We start from the raw sequence: 19,554 nt of genomic DNA on the forward strand, positions 1-19,554 counted from the left end.
TCAACCAACATAGTGTTGAAGTGAGYACTGAAATAAACTTGGAAAATGAGATTAATTTATGTCCTTTTAAAAAGACATCTATGATATTAGTTGTCATCCGGTGATGCAGTAGAGGGTTGGTCTAAGGGAGAGACTGCAGRTTTTTATAGGTATTTCATTTTGTTCTTAACAAAATTCAGGGTTCTTAACCAAATTCTGAAGTGGATAAACTTTCTGGTCTTAATGCTGTAAGTCAATAATCCATTTGTTCCACCAAATCTGCCTCTGTATTCTCATTTTAATAGACTAAGCTTTGATCTAGGATTCTCCACTAAATCAGTGTGGGGGGGATCTGATGGGACCTGATCTTACCCCTCTCAGCCTCCTCATTTCTGCCATGCAGCCTGGTGGATCCCTTCATTCTGGTGCAGCCTTCCTGCTCCTGATCCGCTCAGAGACTGTTATATGTTTCTGTATGCTTTGCTACTGAGGCTTCAAAATCCCTCTTAACCAAAGTTCCTGCTTACATATTGCTACCATTCATTTTTATTGGCTTCACTAAAGTTGAATTCCTGTATCTCGATTTCCCCTAACCCATTCTCTGAGCAGCTTGAAAGAATTCAATAGAAAACAAAACCTCAAAGCGCTTCTATAATGAATTACTCTTAAACTCCACGCTAGAAAAGACAGAGGAGCATTTATCAGGAATGCTTGTGGGCTTGGTGGTTATGAGCTTAAGAAAATATTCTGTGGAAAAAAGGCTTTTGTCCCATGACAGAGATTTGAAAGGCTTCGGCTTCGGATTCCAGCGGAGGCTCGGGCCTGTAATCACGCTCGCAATGCTCCCTTGGCTAAGAGGGAAAGCKGGGAGGCTCGCTCGGGGCTCGCCCGCAGAGAAGCCCATCACCTGCTGGGGCCCTGGCGGAGGAGCYGCCAGCTCCGGCCACCATTGCAGCCGGGACGGCGGCCGCTGCCGAGTGGCTCCTGGTGCTGCGGGAACGCGGCGCTCGCTTGGCGGGAGCTCTGCGCTGGGGCAGCCCCTTCCCTTTCTCCTCCCCGAGAGTTTGCTCTGGAGGTCTCCAAGCTGCGCGCTTGGGAAGTTCGGAGGGGAGAGCGTGTGCCGTAGGCAGGGACAATGGAGGAAAACGAAAGCCAGAAACTTGAGCAGTGCCCGGCTCCCTCGGCAGACAGCAGGCAGATGAGGGGTAAGTAACAGACTCAGGCAAAGATGGAGCTGCATTTAAACGTGCCCCTCGTTGCTGCTTTTTGTAACTGGAGGCAGAATGCATGGAAAAAGAGATTTTTTTTTTTTTTWAAAGCATGTCTTTCTTGCGCGTGCGGCTCTGAAGATTTCCCTAACATCTGACTTTGTAAGTTTAACTTTAGAGAGATTTCTGCTTAACCTTTAAGGCAGGGAGCCTGCTGCATGCGTGTCGGAGTCTGCAGTGCACTAAGCAGCCTGAGACGAGGGTGCTGCTCCCATGAGGAGGGAGGAATCAGGTCACTTTCTCTTTAAATGTGCCGCGTGCTTCACCTCCTGCAGGAAAGTACCTCTTCCCTTCAGGAAGGTAGATTTGAGATCGCCTTTTTCTCGGTTTGTGTTCTAAAACGCAGCGATTCACAGTAGATTGCCACAAGGTTCGTTTACTTTGTGTGAAAGCAGTTGGGCTTTCTTGGAAGGAAGCCAGGAAATTATAGGCATGGTTTTCACGTAAGGTCAGCTGTGGTGCGTTTGTACAACTGCTGCTGCGCTATATTTTGTCTAAAAGCTAATGAAAACTATTTCCTGATGGATTCTGTGTGGGATACTCCACTTGCAGCATAAAATTCAGGTAGCATGACAAATACCTGATCTAATCTGCATCTATTACGGTCCCGTGTAGAGCACCTGTGAGCATTGCCCRTTCCTGCGGATTTTTTTCCCCACTGGGATTTCAGCGAAAGTTGGGATGCAGTGTTTCCATGAGATAAGTAGCATGCGATTGGGTACATGTAGTTTTAGAAGCTGACCCAAGTTTAGGAGYGTGTAGTACCAGAGAATAATTGCATAGACAATTTAGGGGGAGAAAAATAAAAACAAAAATATTTTACCCCCTGCATTCAGTTATTCCGTATGACACTTTTCTGAATAACTTTTGWCGTTAAAATATACATGCCGTGTGCGTGTGTCTATGTGTAGAGGAAGGGAAATCTTCACTTTAGGGATGTGTCTGAATAGGAAAAAGAGCATCTAGTAACATAGTCCTTCTGTAGAGAGCGCTAACCAGATCAACCCTCTGGATCCCCCCAGACTGTAAATCCTGAGAGTTCACAGCTTACTGTGAACTTAGCAATTTGGTCCCATGTCCAAAAGTTACATTTGAAAAGCTCTTTGCAGATGGAGTTGATTGCAAAGACAGTGGAGCAAATTAGAAATAATCTTCTCAAAGGTACTGCTAGCATAAATATAACAGGGGGTTGATTCATATTGTTATATAAAAAAATTTATTTAAAAAATTTTAAAATGCGGCTTGCTTCAAAGATTGGTTTCAAAGTTTCGGTTTGGACAAGGCCCATGCTTGCTGTTTTCTAAAATTTTCTCCTCTCCTATCACCTGGATTCCAAAACAGGAATATTTAGAACTTCTTGAGAAAATCTTAAGTAATGAGGCAAAGTGGCTTTCCTGACCTGTGCAGACTTCAGGGGTGTGACTTAAGTAGAAGAGTTGCATATCGAGACATACTGAAGGACTTGTATGTCCAACTCATGGCAATTAATCTTCTTGATAATCTTCTGGATAATCCYAGGCAGACTGCTTCTACACTGCAGACTTGTAATTTTGCTGTAAATTATACCCACTGAGTAATGTGTGAAATTAAGAAATCCTGATGTTTTCAGATCAGAGAAGCATCTCAAATGCAAGAGTTACTCAAGTCTTTGGGTAACCAACATCCTCCCTTGTCAATCAGCAAGTCTTGCTCCTCATTGCCCTCTGGACTTGCTAATGGAAAGACCTTCAGCCTTCAGCTTCCGAATATGAGGGAGGGAGCAGGGAGGACAGGCTTATCTCACACTTCTGTTTCTGTGTTTTCCATTGGCTTCTATTTACTCCTTTTCCAAGGAGGGTACTTACGCAGCTTATCCTTTCTCTTCTCTTAGCTGTCTTCTGGGAACACTCACATGATCCTTCACACATTGCGCAGTTATCTGTGGGCATTGATTTTCTAGGCCTATTATCTTCACTTGAAAGATACGCGAGGTTTGCCCACGCTGTGATTGAGCAACTCCAAGACGCAGGAAACAATTCTTAGTTTCTACTCCGTGTAACACTGTGGTCCAAGCCAATGTTGTGTTGCTCACGTGGCCCTCAGGATGCGATGAGATTTCACAGYCCCAGCTTTCAACCTCGCCATCAAGGTGATTCGTCACTCTTGAGGAAATGGCCAGGGGAGAATTTTGAAACCGTCATTAAGGGGGTGACCCAACATTGCAGAACTTGAGCATTTGGCTTGCATGTCACCCAGGATGAAGCATATTATCCAGGCTAGTTTGTTTGTTTCAGATTTGCATGGAATACAGCAGTGAGAGAAGCAAAAAGAAAGTCACGTGCTGATRCGTAGTGTGAAGCAGCGGCGTCCTGCTGCATGCTGCAGGTCAGCTTGCTGGCAAGGCCAGCAATTAGTTTGCATAGTTCGCATTCCTTCCCCTTCACTGCTGCTTATACRGTATTTTCCAAATGTATGGAAAAATGGTAGAACTGGTTGGGTTTCTTTGCCTATAATGTTAGAGATTTATGATAGTTTTGGTTTATTCTTGAGGTTTCAAGCAATTATATGTAAAGGTAAAAGACTTCATATGACTTTTTAAGAAAGTCATTWAACTAATAAGCTTCAGACCATTATCTTTTTAATTTGGAAGGGAAGGGTATGGAAAGACATCTTGAGAGAGACTTAGAGCCTGAAATACACCTCCATGCACTCTCGGTTGTGTTTCTTCATAGGGGTATACCTGCCTTCTTGAGGAGGTGCCTGCAACCAATTCAGTGATTGAAACTGCTGCAGTGACAGTACTTGAAAGTTTTATACAGAATTCATGCATGTAGACACATTCCGTCGCACACACCTACACTCACTTCTTCCAACTCTAAGGAAATTCGTTATTTATGTCTGGCAGCTTTGCTTCAACAACCTCAGGAATGTAACTGCTGTGCTGCTGRGGCAGCAGCTCCCAGATGGTGAATTCCATGCCATCTTTTTCCTCCCAGGAGAGAAGTACAGCCTTCCAAAACGGTTTGCACTGAGGGCATCTGGAGCAGCCATGCTGCTTTCTTGCAGGTAGGAATTGGAGATTTGCCCCTTATCTCCAGCAGACAAAGTGTTCCTGGCACCAGTGCTCTGAACTTCCAGTAGCTGGTGGAGCGGGAGGCTTTTGTAAATTGAGGTGTGCTTGGAAAAGCCCAGCTGCCCTGTAGCCATGAGTGTCTGTGTGCGGGTGTCTGGGGCTCTGAAGTTAACACCAGGATTGTGTGTTTTAGGAGTCTTACTCAAAGTAAGCCAAGGATTTCAAGGCTGTGTTGTGTGGGGGTTTTGGCATTGCCTTTCTTCAAGGGATCGCAGTAAACTGAGAATCAAAACCTCACTTTGAAGTCTAGAGCGTCCAACACTTGGTCTTGCCAGGTCCCAGTGGGTGTACAAAGCAGGTAAAATAACTCAAGAGGCTTCATACCGTTTTCAGCACACAGCATCTCCCGGCAGCCCAGTGCCGCTCTTTCTCCGGGGCTATGGGGATCAGAGCATGAGACCTGGAATTGGCAGGAGAACAAAACTCCCCCAGGAGCCAGGGCAGTTTGGGCCCTCAGATTTTGGCTCAACCTGTTTAAAAACTAGTTTCAGGTTCTCTGCTCATCAAAACTTGGTGCAGGTTGCAAAAATGCAAATTTGGTGCAAAATCTGCAATYTGGGCTTCTGTTTGCAATTCTACTTTTGGAATAGGTTTCCATGAAAGGTAATAAGGGGACGTTGGTGATGGTGTTGGTTGTTGATGGATGTTGATGAGAGGATGTAGAGCCCCTGAGTGTCACAGAAAAGTATGAACTCTTAGAGGCAGAAACTTCCAGCTCCCAGTTCATGGGTTCCCCATTTAACCTGGTGCCTTTTCCCCCCTGCAATGGGTTCCACCAGAGGAGGATTTATGTGATACGGGAGCCTGATGCGATACCTTGGCAGGCAATTGTTGCCATAGTCCAGAAAGCTGAAATATTCTGAGAACAGCATTCTGGGGTGAGTGGTAGGCAGCGTGTCAGGCTGATGGATTGACCCCTGAAGGATGTGAGGAGGTGCCTGTTTCCAAAGGGCAGCGCTCCGCGAGGCTGTCACCGGGATAAARGGCTGCTGGTGAAAAAGTGGCAGGCGGAGAGGAAAAAACCCTGCATTGGGAACACGAAGGGGGAAACTTCCTGCTCTCTGGGCGGTTTAGTAAAGGGTTAACATTAGCAAGGACATCTGAGGCTGCACAGCAGAGACAAGGAGGGCTAYATCAGCCTTGGAGAGGCCTTTTCAATGCTTCTGTTTTTTGTTTTTTGTTTTTTCTTTCTTTGCTGACAAAAGAGCTATGGGTTTTTGAATGGTATTAGGTAACAAGCCTCCAGACTACACTTTTTCATGCACCAGAGGGTTCATGTTACACAGTTACCTGCAGATAAGCCAGCACTTGCATACTCTCTGTGTCGGCCTATCTTTTTACAAAAGTCGTTATGGTCTTCGGTCTTAAAGTAGATTTTAAAGTTATAAAATTTATCAGAGTTTTCTTCTTCTTTTATATCACACCAAACTTGCTTTTATTTTATTTCTTAAGCAATGGTTTATTGAAAAAGTGATGTATTTTCCAGCCTTCTGTCCTGAGACATATAAAATCTGAAAGAGATCCATGAAATTTAAAACCAGACCACAGTCAGAAATCAGAAGGAAAGCAAACCTCCAAACCCCTCTTATTATTTCTTATGTTTTTCAGAGCATGTTGCAAACACACTGAAAAAGGATTGAGGATTTCAAATCTGCTTTGTCAAAAGAATTTTATCAGTTGGTATCCTTMAGGATACTGGTTACAGGGCCATTAAGTGTACTGGAGCCTATTGAAGAAAACAGTTTCCTCTTGTGGAAAGCATCCTATGGATTTTAAAGGTCAGGGAGTAAGGGCCCTGTCATATCATCTTTTCAGGTCATACTGTGGTAGAGATGGGAGATGGTACAAAAGGAAGATCTGTTTTAATGATGCTCACTTTTCTGTGAGGTGATAGTGAAGTGACATGTCAAAAGTATGTAAGTACCGTGTAGCAGGGTTTATATAAATCATTATTTCTGGACCACTGGGCCACTTGTTAGATTTTATACATATCTAATAATGCCAAACAGGCCATAGATTGTACCTTTAAATTGACCTTTTTTTTTTTTTTCCTGATCCTTTTTTCCTTGTTAGTGTGAATGTGGAGATGAAGTTCTTATAAAATTGTGTTTTCATCTTTTTCAGAGCACGCAAAGCCCAGTCTGCATGTAACATCATTAGATGATGCCGAATGTCTCCGATCTAAGGAGCTCCTCACGCCTCCAAATAATAATATATCTAACACGAAGTCCACCCGCAACATCCCTCGAAGACATACAGTAGGCGGCCCTCGCAGTTCCAAGGAAATCCTGGGAATGCAAACGTCAGAAATGGACAGAAAGAGAGAGGCCTTTCTAGAACATCTCAAACAGAAATATCCCCATCATGCTACAGCAATAATGGGACATCAGGAAAGACTGAGAGATCAGGTATGAAAGTTACACGCGCGTCTTGCTTTTCTTAAATGATCTAGGTGACTGCTACAAAGCTGAATGTCACCTCTGTGCAGAAAGTGAGAGTGTAACGGAGCACAAACAGATCCATGATGTTGATATATTCCAAGAACTACCTTTCCCCTTGACACTCAAAGAAGTGATAATAGAATTATAACTTCTAGATAGAATAATAGGACAATAGGGTAATCAAGCTGTGCAATGTTATCTTTGAATTGYTTGTTGAAACCCACATTTTGGAAGAGTTTTAGATTTTTAGAWTATGGACAAAGAAAGCAATAAAGATGAGACTTGTTTTTAGAATATGGATCTCCACCTCTTTTCACAGCTCAAAAGGACATCTCGAGGAAAGTACGGAACAGTTATTAACTTTTGTTGTTACTAATTTTCAGTATTGGCAGCAGGGCTCAGGAGAAGACATCTGTAGACCATGTCCACATGCTTGAGCTGGCTCTGGTTCTTTTACATTTGTTTTCTTTACTGTTTTTGAATCTCTTCATACAAACACAGTGAAGTCTCCCGCAACCATCTGCTTTCTCCAAACGGTCCTGACACCAAGGCTGGCTGGTCGGAAATGTGCCTTAAGGTGGTTCGTGCCTTGACTGCCTGCAATTACCTTTCAACGGTGAAAAGTAGATTTAGGGTCATGGCAGATGTGGCACCTTGATGTATTTCTCAGAACAGGTGGAGGCTGCTGTCACGCCGACCTTTAGAATCTGGAAAATACAGTGCAAGGAATTGTTCACAGCCCAACTCTGCTCTGTTTTTGAGTACAGTGACAAAGCTTAATCTGTTAAACCATACAGAAAATAAGTGATTCAATTCAATAATCTAATAAAACAACAGAATTTAGGGTTCAGTCTTAAAATCTTGTGCTCATTATTCTCAGTTTAACAAATGCTTGGCAATAAATACTTTTTTAAAACATTTTGGTAGGTATGTCACCGCTATCAGCAAATTAATCATAAGCAAGAAAAAAGAAGAAAAAACAGGTTTGCAGAGTACAATGTTACAGGAATTCTKACTGAATTCTGACAGAATTCTTTTGAAGCCTTCTGAACCTTTGGGGATCAGAAAGTCACTACAGAGCTACAGAAAGATTGCCACTCAGTAACTCCCCCCCTTGCCAACATTTTCTCTTTGACAGGGACTTYAGAGATTCCAGGTGCTATTGCTGCTTTAGGACAGAACTGCTAGAATCCRTATATGGCCAGCTAAAATTCTGGCAAGTCTTCAGCTCTAATGAGGATGATCTACTCCTTATATTTTAAACAGCTTCCCCCCTTCCTTTGAAAGTCTTGATTTTTTTTTTCCCTCTTATCTCTTTTGTGAACTTTAGTGACTGTGTGGAATGTGCTGGGTGGTGGATAAAGATAGCGTACAAATTAAATAAGGGGTGAGGGGTGGCGGGGGGGGTGAAATCCAGAGATTAGATCTTTTGGAGTCATGTAAATATTTAGTTCCAGTGTTGCAGACACTGCAAGCCCAGTCTGAACAGCCTACAGCATTACACCCTACACATTTTGTAATATGATCCTTTTCTCAAGCTAATAAATTACAGAAGGAATGCAGTAACCGTTCCTGCTATTTGTTTAAAATGTGTCATCCTTGCTAATTTATTGAGGGTAAAATTCATGTGAATGTCTCTTGCTTCTATTTTTTGATGATTAGACATATGTATTGTATGTAGTAAGTGTAAATTTTAAAACAAAATCACCCTACAATTTCTGTTAGAGCATCAAACCATCTTTCTTGGGCAACTGAAAGACTAAATACCCCATTCATTCACCATAACTTAAAAAAAATCATAAACAGAAGCCTTGTTTAAAAAAAATGTACAGAAATAAGTTATTCCACTTCATCTTAAGACTGTTACTTAGTTGACGTGTGACAAAAACGTCTGGCTCATCAGATGCAATAGCAGATTGTTATGATCATGACCTTGCACTTCTGAGTGGCTTTCCTGAACATTTGTTTCCTGTCATGCACACCATGTGTCTGTGCTTATACATATGTATATAGATGGATGCATATGCACAGGCATATGTATGTAGATACATAAATAATTGAGCTTCATGGATGAGAATGTGATGTAATTTTCCTTAGGGGTGGAGAATATAACTCAATTATTTYGTGTACGTGGATAGCAGTATAGAAGACAAATTAGCTATGCATGTTGCAGGTATGTGCGTATAAAATCTGTAAGGTACKTGGGAAGACACGAATTAAGAAGTTAGGATTTATTCTTTAGACTGCTTTCCTCTCTTTTTGCTTCTGTAGCTGCTTCAATATCTGGAAAGTGCCAACATTACCTGTGGTGGGAATTTCCCCAGTGCGGGAGATCTATCATTTACCGATACAAGCACCAGCTTCTAATATCTCTGTCAAAATGATGCAGCTGGAACATAAAACAACCCAATATTTACAGTCAGGAGACATTCCCTCAGATATCATRCGATTTGTCTTCTAGGTTGCTCTAAGCCCTGTCAGATCCCTAACCAACAAAAATGGGCCAGAATAATCGGTATCAGTAACTGCCTCTTCTGTGGACCTTTCCCCTTTTCCTCTCTCTCAGTCAACAGAATTTGAGCACAGCAAAGTGACCCTGGTTTATGGCAAGTAAATGCTAGGAGGAAAATCTGTTTGATGCTGTCAAATGATGTTGTTTTATCAGCTCTGGCAGCGAGGCCGGTGCTGAATCTCGCACTGCGTATTAACGCTTCCCTCCAAGCTCTGTTTATTTAGGTAGCTCCCCTGCTGGACGTGCCTCCTCAGGTCCCCTTCCTCCATGGGATCTCACCACAAACCGGTTGGGGAAGGGCAGCAGGCAGCTGGAAATGAGAGAAAGCAAGGAATAAAACGGTGTTGAACTGGGGTTTGCCATGGTGCAGACCACGCGCTGCCGAGCGTGCCAAGCAGAAGCTGGGACAGTGGCCGGGAGGGCAAGAAAGAATTTGCGGTGAAAAGGTTAAAAACRCTAACCTGGCCGTGGGCGGGGGTGAGCCCTGCTGCAAACCTGTTCTGCAAGTCCCCAGGTGAAAAAAAAAAAAGAACACGTTCTGAGACACAGAGAGCAAAAATGGGAAGTTCTGCACAGGCAGAGACTTGGAGCGTGCCCGTAGCAAGGGCGCCRAAGCCTGTTTGCCGCAGGCCTTTGGTCACCGCTGCTTAGTAGTGGGGTCAGTAACAACTCCTGGCGTTTCATCCAGTGCTCGGGGACGAAGAGAGCGACCGGCTTTGGCTTCGGAAAGCTTTAAATCCAGCCCTCCGCCGTGTGCAGCGCGGCGTGCCGGGAAAACGGTGCCGGAGCCGTGTTGTGGGGTCTGGCCGTGACAGGTAACTTTGGCATCCGGGCAGGTGTGGTGGTTGGCGTTGCCATGGCGACYGGTGATGTCAGGCTCGGCAGAGCGTGTCCAGGCGGCTCCTAAACGTGTAGGTGCCCGGCAGGTCCCATAGGCTGCGCCGAAGCCGTATGCAAATCCCAAGGTTGCGCTGCAAGCGGGCCAGGGAAAATACGGGCCAGCTATGGAGCGCCTCCGACCCGGCGGCTTTAAGGGATTATTACGGGCTTCGTCGTGAAGTGAAACTTTTGGGACTAAAGGAAGGGGATTTCAAACCTCCACTCTGGCTTCACCTGTGGAATCGCACATTTAGGTAAATGCGTCCCTTTCTCGCTCGGTCCTTCCTGAGAAAGCTGCTTTTGGAAGGCTGGAGTTTGCAGCAGCCTGKGGGGCCTCCTGCCTGCGGCGCCGAGAGGCGGCACCTTCTCCCCTCGCCGCCAAAAGGAGACCCTTTCTTAATAAAGTCTCCTTGTTGAGTGACCCGAGACTTCCATTACCTGAAAGGCATTGTAATGTGGTATGTTGATTAACTGAATCATGCTGCAAAAATGTCCTAGGTAGTGTTATGGAGAACAAACTAAGAATCGAGACACTGCTTATTTGTAGATTATTGCCAGATGTCTCTCCTGCAACCGTTAGAACAGAACCTGTAAATTGCAAGGATGTTTATTCCAGCATCTGAAATCTGTGAGAAAGCAGAAGAATTTGTTTTTAATTGATCAGAGTATCTGTTGGTTAAAGTGCCTCTGAGTGCATGCTTTGATATCCCAAAGAAAATGACAGGCATTTCTTTTTTTTTTTTTTTTCCTTTGTAAAAGTACACCTCGTACAGAGTAAACATATTGGGAGGTAAAAGTCCAACAGGAATTCTCATGCGATTTTTATTTTCTAGGTATAAACGAGGGAGCATATTTTTAATTCCATTTGAGAGAGAGTAAAATTCCCGTGTTTTTTGTCGTAACAACTTTTGTACTTAAAACATTTAAGACAGGTCAAGCAAACACATTTACCTGAGGGGCAGTCTGCTTTTTGGCATTGCTGGGATAGAATAATTCTAAGCAGGTTTTGTTCTGTAGAGTTTAGTTAGTTTAGTTGGTTCAAATCCCTGAGTTTGAAAGGGCCTTGTTTTAGGTGGGATAGGGTGGCTGGCAGTAGTTAATGGCCAAGCTAAAAGAATTAAAAGCAGAAAAATCAGAGGTTCTGCCAAAAGACACCTGAGAAATGTAAACTCGAGAGAAATGTGATCACTGCATGGAAAATCCTCAGCAGGATTTAGCTGAGTGAGAAGGCTGGAGAAAATCTTAAGCACGTTATCTAATTCCAGGTGAAAAAACAGTATATAAATGATTTCTGACATTCTGCATTTCTTGATCAGGCAAGGTAAAATAAGCATTTTGAGGCCATGTATTGATTATCAAAGCAAATGGATTTGCGTGGAAGACAAAGAGAAAAAATCTCTAGCTAAAATGGTTTTTGGTCATGGTTCTTTTACTTCTATAGTCCCAGATTATATCTTGAAACAAAGTCAGTTACAGAATTAATTTCAACTTAACCTTTCTCCAAAAGTCCCTGTGTTAATTATTTAGTGCTAAAACATGCATAAATGACACCATATCAAAAGAACTAGTATATTTTGCATTCACTATGCTGATGCTGGGTGATGATGTAGAACAGGATAGTGAGAAATTCATTTAGTGTTAATATTGTGCCATATTCACACAATAGTATAAAACATTTACACTCTGTACCTAAATTAAAAAGTGGCATTTGATCATACGAGGTACATAGTGTCTGAGAGGAAGAAGATTTTCATCTGTGTGAATATTCCTGTCAATTTTTCTAGCTAAGGAAGACCCATGTTATTAAATAACTATTTGGTTCATATAGTACTGTACATGTCATAAATATGAACGAAGGCATCATCAAAAAAACCCTATTTGTGTTGGAAGGGTCAGTGTCATAGAGCTAGAACTTTATGCAGTGTCATCATAACCTGATGGCATTTTTTTTCCAAAAAAGGAAAAAAAAAAAAGAAAGAAAAGAAAAATGTCCCAATGTTCCAAAAGTTCTGTAGATACATTTCACCAGGTCCTGCCTCCTTTTCTGAGGAAGTGCAGTCTTGCCTCCCAAAGGAGAAGGTGAAGGATTCCCTTGCTCCCTAGGTTCTCTCCGTTTGGCCCAGTGGTGCCCGACACTTTTCCCTTAGTTGCTGGGTGGGAATAGTCCRTGCTGTTGCATTCCCAGAGCTGAACTGCTAGAGAAATTGTCCATGGCTTCAAGCAGGGGTGTCTTGCTTGGCATCCCCACATGCCCCCTTGCTGATGAACCATTTCTTGCTTTCCAGTGCCTCTCTATGGTAAGAGCAGCTCTCCTTATTTCATATTATTAAAAGCACCTACATAAAACCATGAAAATGCGTATATGAAACACAATTACCAGCTTAAATCTCTGCTGGAATCCAAGTCCTTAGCTTTTGTTTATGGAAGGACATGAGGTGACATGTCCATTTGTTTAGAGTTGGAACATGCTCTTTTGCCCCTAGATAATGCTGTGATTGCGAGATATTTATAAATAGCTAGGTAGATAAATGAACAAAGAGCTGTTTCATTAGCAAGGTAAAGTGGGTTTGCTTTGCATTCACTGTAAAAGTGTTTAGGAAGAAGAATATCCCTTGTAGGCTGTCTCAGTGGAAAGAGTTCCAGTTTTACTCCTTGTTTTTAAGAAGTAAGGCAAAAGTACTGAAGAACACGTTGAACTATTAGCCTTGGAGTTTAACTTGGAATAAGTGAAGGGATAATACTTGCTTTGGTAAATGTTTCTCATTTATATCTATCAGTTAAAAGTAATAAAAAAGCTGTTTTTTTTAAAAAAAGCAAACAAAACAAAGCTGTGAGGAGACTAATAAAGCAATTCCTTTTCTCTTTCCTTCCCTCCCCCATGCAAATCACACACCAGTGCAGTTATTTTGCCCCAACAGGATTAGTAACTTCTTTTTTTTTTTCATGGCAACGCCTGTGTTTTAAATAGCATGTATTGTTTGTAATTCAGAAGTCTGGGTGAGTTGTTCATGGGCTTACCTTTTTACCTTTGCTCTTGTGAGTTTGTACGTGTATTTTTCTAACCTAATTCTACGACAAAGAAAGGGATTTGTAAACTCCATTGTGTTCAGCTGACTGAGTCGATGCACTCAATAATCTTGTTTCTCATTCCTGTGCTTGTGGCTAGATCCAATAAAGAATTTAGAACTCAGTTCTTTGTCAAAGCAGAATTCGGGCAAGCTGCATAAGGGAACGTAACCATGAAAACCTCACCCAGTTATTGTAGACACCTGAGATTCTTTAGGTGACAGAAACTTGAGTTTTTCAGGCAAAAAAGTCCTGCGGCATTTGGATATCTTTTATTGCATGTGCTCAAGTTTTGTCCTGGTTCTTCCTGAGCTGCCTCTGTAGGTGGCTACCACAAGCTACCTAGACATAGTCAGAAGGCCTAGGTTGGTGGCTAGATTCATCTAGATGAGTGTATGGCTCAGTCCTTTGGTGGTGGTGGCAGGGAGGAGCCCGCGTCTCCACAGTGTCCTGGCAGTGACCGTGTCACCGAGGGAGTATGTTCTGCTTGCTCACAGCCTCTGATGGAGACCCACCTTTGCCCGTGGGTGTCCGTGGGCATTCAGGRTGGGCAACCCTGCACCTTCCCTTTTGGAGGTGAGCCATGGAGCGGTGATGTGTCACAGGGTTTGGTCTTTGCAGCCATGTCCTTGCCCCTCAGTCTTGTTGGATGAGCCTGTAGGGCTGCAGAACTGAGTGCTCTTTCTTGATGCTCCTTTTGGCTGTGAAGACTTCGTGCTCTTTTCTACATGGTGGCAAAACAGGAATCAGGGATAGTCAGCCCTGGCCAAACACTCTTACAGCCTGGTTACTTGAAGTCTTCTCCCCAAGGATGAAGAAATGAGTTTGAACTTCCCTCAGGCTCAAGGAAGTTCAAAGTCAAATCCTTCCTTCTTTGTGTGTCCTGCACAAGTGCATGAAAGGGGCTTTACCATGGTTGCCCAACTCAGGGATGAAGAGCGTGTTGGATTCTAGACAGGGCTCCTTGGTGACCCCAGGGTTCACTGAATGTGCTCTGCTTGTTTTCTTCTCGACTGAATAGTCTCATTTGCATCCCCAGGAGCTTTCTTGTGCTCTTTCAATGTTGTCACATGGGAGGGGAGCATATATTTATGTTAGTCATTAGCAAGGTGACTGCACCACTATTGCATTACCGTGTTTTTCATCTGATTTTCTAACAAAGGCAGATTGCACTGGAGCCRCTTGGTTAGCCGGTTTGGTGTAACCATAATTTCTGTGATTTAAATCTCTTTTCTGGGCATATATAAAGAGAACAACAGTAATTAACAGAAACAAATCTCTTACAAACCTGTATTTCAATTTCCTTTTTCTTCACATGCGTTAAGTGCACCAGGAGAAACAAGGCTGTTGTTTAAATTGCAGCCAACACCTCTGACTGACAACCACCTCTGAGCTAATATGTTTTTAACATTTGCCCAGTCATGATAAACATTGTGCCAGATAAATAAATCCAGAATCTGTTGGCACTGAAATTTTGCATCTTGACACATCAGACCAGCACAGGGTGTTTTGATCGACGAGGATGACATTTTGAAGGGCCTTGGCTGCTCCATTCAGTTTGCTCTCTTGTGCTGTGGCTTGTAGTGATTCCATCTATTCGCTTGGAGGCTGCTACCTTACTAAACCTTGGTCATTTTAATTTATTTAAGTTCAGGGGGAAGTCTTTAGTGGCCTGCTGATACACTGCCATAACTACATATCACTTAAAAACGTTTTTAAACCAATTAAAAAAAAATTACAGAAAGGAGTATAGAAGCTATTCTGTTAAGTCACATCCAAAATCCACAAAGACCAATAATATATTTCTGACTGTGACTTCTACCATGGAGTTTGCTGTGCATATCCTGTACATCCTGATCTCTAGTAGTTATGGAATATTTAGTCCTAAAGGTTGTGATTTATTTTATCTTCCAAACTTAWTTTTATTGCAAGTTGTCAGTCTGGAAATTCCTGATATTTGTGCGAACCTCCGGTTCTGTTTTGGATTCCTGAAGTCTCGGCTTTCCTGATTTCTAATGGCTCAGCAAAGATGTTTTAAGAATATTTTAGCCTCTAAGGTGTTAATTTACCACATTTACATTTAAAAGACTTTTTTATTTTTGCCTTGATGAAATTTAAAATAGAAACATTAGTTGTAATTCAATTTCTCTTAAAATTAGCTATTTTTCAAGTCTGGAAGGAGAGGATTGCTTTCTAAGAAAGGAGAACAAAGATGAAGACTAGTGAGGAACRGGAAGAAGCAAAGAGCGACAATCAAACGAGCTAAAACATTTTTAYATTCAAAAGAAGATGAGTATGGTTTATAATTTCACAGGCTATATTTACTTGCAGATATATTTGCTGCCAGGTGAATAAGCAGAAGGCTTACCCAGTTTGCTCCTATTTTGTGGGTATGTGGGTGTCAAGTCTGGAAACAAACTGGCTGTCAATGTCTATGCATGAGCTTTGGGCTGTCTTCCTCTCTGCTTTGAAAGCATAATTTTAACTTCATTTATTCATTTGTAGCTCTATTTTTAGTAGCACAAAATACCATACATCAGACTATTGTAATTAGTAATAAATTACTCGCAGAAGGAACAAATATTTGACTTTGATTAGAATGAATAAGAAGGAATGTCACTTATTTCCCATTGGATGAATAAATAAATATTTGAATGACATTGGTAGGCTGATTTAAATAAAAGTAATTATTGTTTGGAAGGAATAAACATTATTTAATGTATTGTAAAAAAAWGCATTTTAAAGTGTGTTTATAACTTAAATTCTTTCATTAAAAATACGAACATTTATAAAATTGGTGTAGATCTTAAAGAGACGATTTATTTCCTACTTTTTTAAAGAGAAATGGTAGTTTCAGTAAATTGATGTAAAATATATTTCCCTCAAAGTTTTCAATTTCCACAACTCACATTTTGTGTTAATTTTCCCTCTTTTGTTGTAAATTCTTTGTTTAAAGAAAAAGCCTATTTCGTATTGAAATTGTGTGATAGCTTTCCTGTAACTTCCATTAAAAAGATAGCATTATATCAGCATCTACTACCCACAGATGTGAGAAAACCTCAGTTTCCTCTGTGCTTAAGCTGGAATCCTTGCGCTATTCCCGATACCAAAACTTGGCAGGGACTGCAGCGGGTTTCYTTTTCTCTCCAGTGCGGGTCCCTGTCGATTCAGATGTTTTTCAGTTCCTAACCCAAACTGCCACCTTTTTGGCTGCCGTTAAATCCAGGAGCTGGGAGAACAAATGAGATGGTGCCTGCGCCAGCCCACGGCCTGCTGCTGGGTGAGCTCGGCGGATGGAGAGGGGTTTCTGTGCCATGCTGGGCAGTCYGGCTGTTTTACCGGAATAAATCAGTTGGATGGATATCCACGGAGAATTAAAACGGAAACATGTGAGGGAAACAACATCAGCTTATCTTTGGAAGTTGKCGGGAGAGTTCTCCCCTCAGAGCATCACACGAGGGTGGAGTGGGAAGGCGTGAGGAGGAGCACATCATCACGAAGGGTTTTTCTGCCCTCAGCCACGCTCGCATTGATGTCAACAAACATGTTCCTACTGACTGCGGAAAAGTTGGCTGAAGCCTGAAGCGGGTTATCTGGCCTCTTTTCTCTGATATCCGATACAAGCATTTAATTTCTGGCTCGAGTGTACTTCCTCTTTGTTTTATTTTTATCGGGCGTTTTGGGCACCGGATGCTGTGACGCGCGCTCCTGTGCCGGCGATGCCGGTGCCCACCTGCTGCTGCTGCTCCCGGGCACRGAGGAGCCTTGGCAGCTCCCTCGTTCTACCTTCAGCTCGCAGGCGCTGCTGCTGAGGAGATCTTGCTAATCCATCCACCGACAACTGGGTTAATCCCCTGCCGAGCCTGGGACCTTAGTGTCAGTAGGAGTCAGGTTTCTTCCCGGTGCGACTGAATCACTCGCTGTAATCTCCGCAATGGTCCTGCRTTACTTGTTGCTCTAGCTTCATTCCACAGTAGATCTGACTATAATAGTAACCACCTATATAATTTTGATCACACTTTTTGCATAGGTCTTTTTATTGTGCGTGTTTTAATATTTTTCTGTCAGTGGTGACCCGCTAGGGCCTTGGGTGCTAATCGTGCCACAGAAGGGTAGTTAGAGCCAACGTGCAAATGTGTATTTGTTCAATCCCCACCCGTCCGCAAGCATGCGGCCGTGAAAAACCAGTATTTTTTATTTATGACTCATCCATACACCCACATATGTAAAGAAATTTCGCATCAGCTCTACACGAGGCTCCGTTGCATGTAGACACSTATAGGGAATCGCAGGAGGGACTGTCGCTGCGCTGGGGCCTGGTGGCTCCATGGCAGTGGCAGCCCGTTCCCAAGGGCATGGAGATTGCAAAGGAGGAAGGAGCTGTTCGTGCTCCTGAGGCAGAACAGAGAAGAAAGAGGAATCTCTCCGGCCTTTGCTGCTCGTCCGGTGCCTCTTGGGTAAGCCAGGTAGAGCTCTGTCAAAAAAACAGGGCTTCCATGTGTGGGACTTGCATAACAGTTAATGCAAGGTTTTGAATAGACAGATTTTCTCTATATCTTTTTTTTTTCTTTTCAGCAATTACTGTCTGTAAAGAGGGAATGTCCTTAAGCGTTTATTGGTATTATTATCTTGTTGTCTGTATATATGTTTTCTAGGTTGATTTTGTTAAGCACAAAGAATTAGTATTATGAAAGTGGTTATCAGATGCGCCGAARGAGACTGATAGTCTGCAGAAAAAAGGCTTCTCTTGAACCATGTTAAATTCAGTTTTATCTCACAGTTTCAAAATTTGTCAAACACTTTCCAAAACCCACGTTGCTTTCTTCTCTAATTATAGTGGATGTTTGTGTGTAAGGTTTAATCTATTTCTTGGAAGTCTTCCAAGACAATGGAGCAACTGGTATTTTGTGGGATCTTATGAATTGAAGGGGTTAGAAAATGGTAGACTTCAATTCAGAAGATCCTTAATGCAGGCAATGGGAATACTTTTCCCCCTCTTTCTTCTCTTGACACTGCTGAAACGTTGGGGTTTGAGGTCTTTTCTCCTCATGCTGTGATAGCAGGGAGCCCTTTGTTTCAAGGAAACTGTAAACTCACAAGTTTCTTCTTGTTTCTGCATGATTTAAACCTGCCTTGGAGATGTTATTTTACCAAGAATAGTTCTACTTTCATGTTTTCTAACTGTACATTTTTCTGTCTGTGACTATATTATATAGGAATAGCCAAATAGGAACAACTAGGGACATTTATAGTAGTTTATAAAAGGAGAAATGAGGAAACACAGGGGAAAAACATTAACAAACGCTCACAAGGGCTCATGTGAAAAGCTTCCCTTTCTTTCTTTCTTTTTCCCCCTCTGCCTTTTTTTTTTTCTTTGTGAATTCCCCTCACTTCCCATTAGCAGCATGTTGTTACAGGAAGGATCAGTTTGGCTTTTTGTAATATATCACAGCTTTATGATTTCAGTGGTAAAAACCGGGGAAAATAATTTTGGATTTAAACATAAAAATTTTCCATTTTAGGAAGGTCATCACGATTAAGACTGTTTTTTCAAAGGGACATACAACCTTTCTGATTAGATTTACTTGTTGAGCAGCATTTTAAACATGCCAGACTGAAACTAATGTGGGTACAACCTCCAGAGTCATTGAGTTCACCTGACAAAACAAGTGTAGCTTAGATAATTATTCAATATCTTATCATGGTAAAATAAACATAGAATTACAGGGCTTTTCTACAATTCAAAATTCACATGTTCTTTTGTTCTATACTTCCTGCTGCCACTCATTAGACTTCCATAGGTACTGCCAAAAATTCTGTGTCCTTGCTGTTGCCTTCCCGTGTTTTGAGAGCAGGATAGCTTTCCTAGCTTCTTTTCCAAATTCCACTGGGGGGAAAAAAAATTCAGACAAAAGTTATCAAGTCTTTTAAGTGAGATCTGTCTAGCCACTRCTGCTTTGCTTTTGGCTTATCTTCCTTGTGGTCTGAGAACTTTCTTGAGTGTCTGGGTTTTGTGATTTTTCAAAGGTCTTCTCAAAGGCAGTCATCATTTCAAAATGCTCGCTCTACTTTCAAATGATTTCAGTGAGACCAAGGTGATGATCTAGTTTTACTTCAATATATGGCAAGGACCATGGTTTGCAACCCTGAGTTTACATATTGTTTGACTGCTTATTTAACTAAAACAGGCAGCCTGATTCCATACTGATTGCTCTTCCAACCCACAAAGTCACATGTATTTATTTAACCAAATTCAGCAAAGTAGTTGAGTCTGGCAGCATGCTGTTGAGATCAGCA

At 42.3% G+C, this 19,554-nt stretch overlaps 1 protein-coding gene across 2 annotated transcripts in view; it reads left to right on the top strand.

The window, feature by feature from the left end:
• Window positions 1–1,083: 1,083 nt before the first annotated feature.
• KIAA1217 (KIAA1217 ortholog) overlaps window positions 1,084–19,554 on the top strand; it is a 165,506-nt gene continuing 147,035 nt past the window's right edge. For both annotated transcript variants that reach the window (XM_026039448.1, XM_026039449.1), the window contains exons 1-2: window positions 1,084–1,184; window positions 6,484–6,767. In XM_026039448.1, coding sequence (XP_025895233.1) covers window positions 1,115–1,184; window positions 6,484–6,767 — 354 coding nt within the window. In that variant the 5' untranslated portion in view covers window positions 1,084–1,114. The remainder of the gene's footprint in view (window positions 1,185–6,483; window positions 6,768–19,554) is intronic.

The sequence above is a fragment of the Nothoprocta perdicaria genome, unplaced genomic scaffold (assembly GCF_003342845.1).
Source record: "Nothoprocta perdicaria isolate Ctin4 unplaced genomic scaffold, notPer1 scaffold_23, whole genome shotgun sequence".
NCBI lineage: Eukaryota > Metazoa > Chordata > Aves > Tinamiformes > Tinamidae > Nothoprocta > Nothoprocta perdicaria.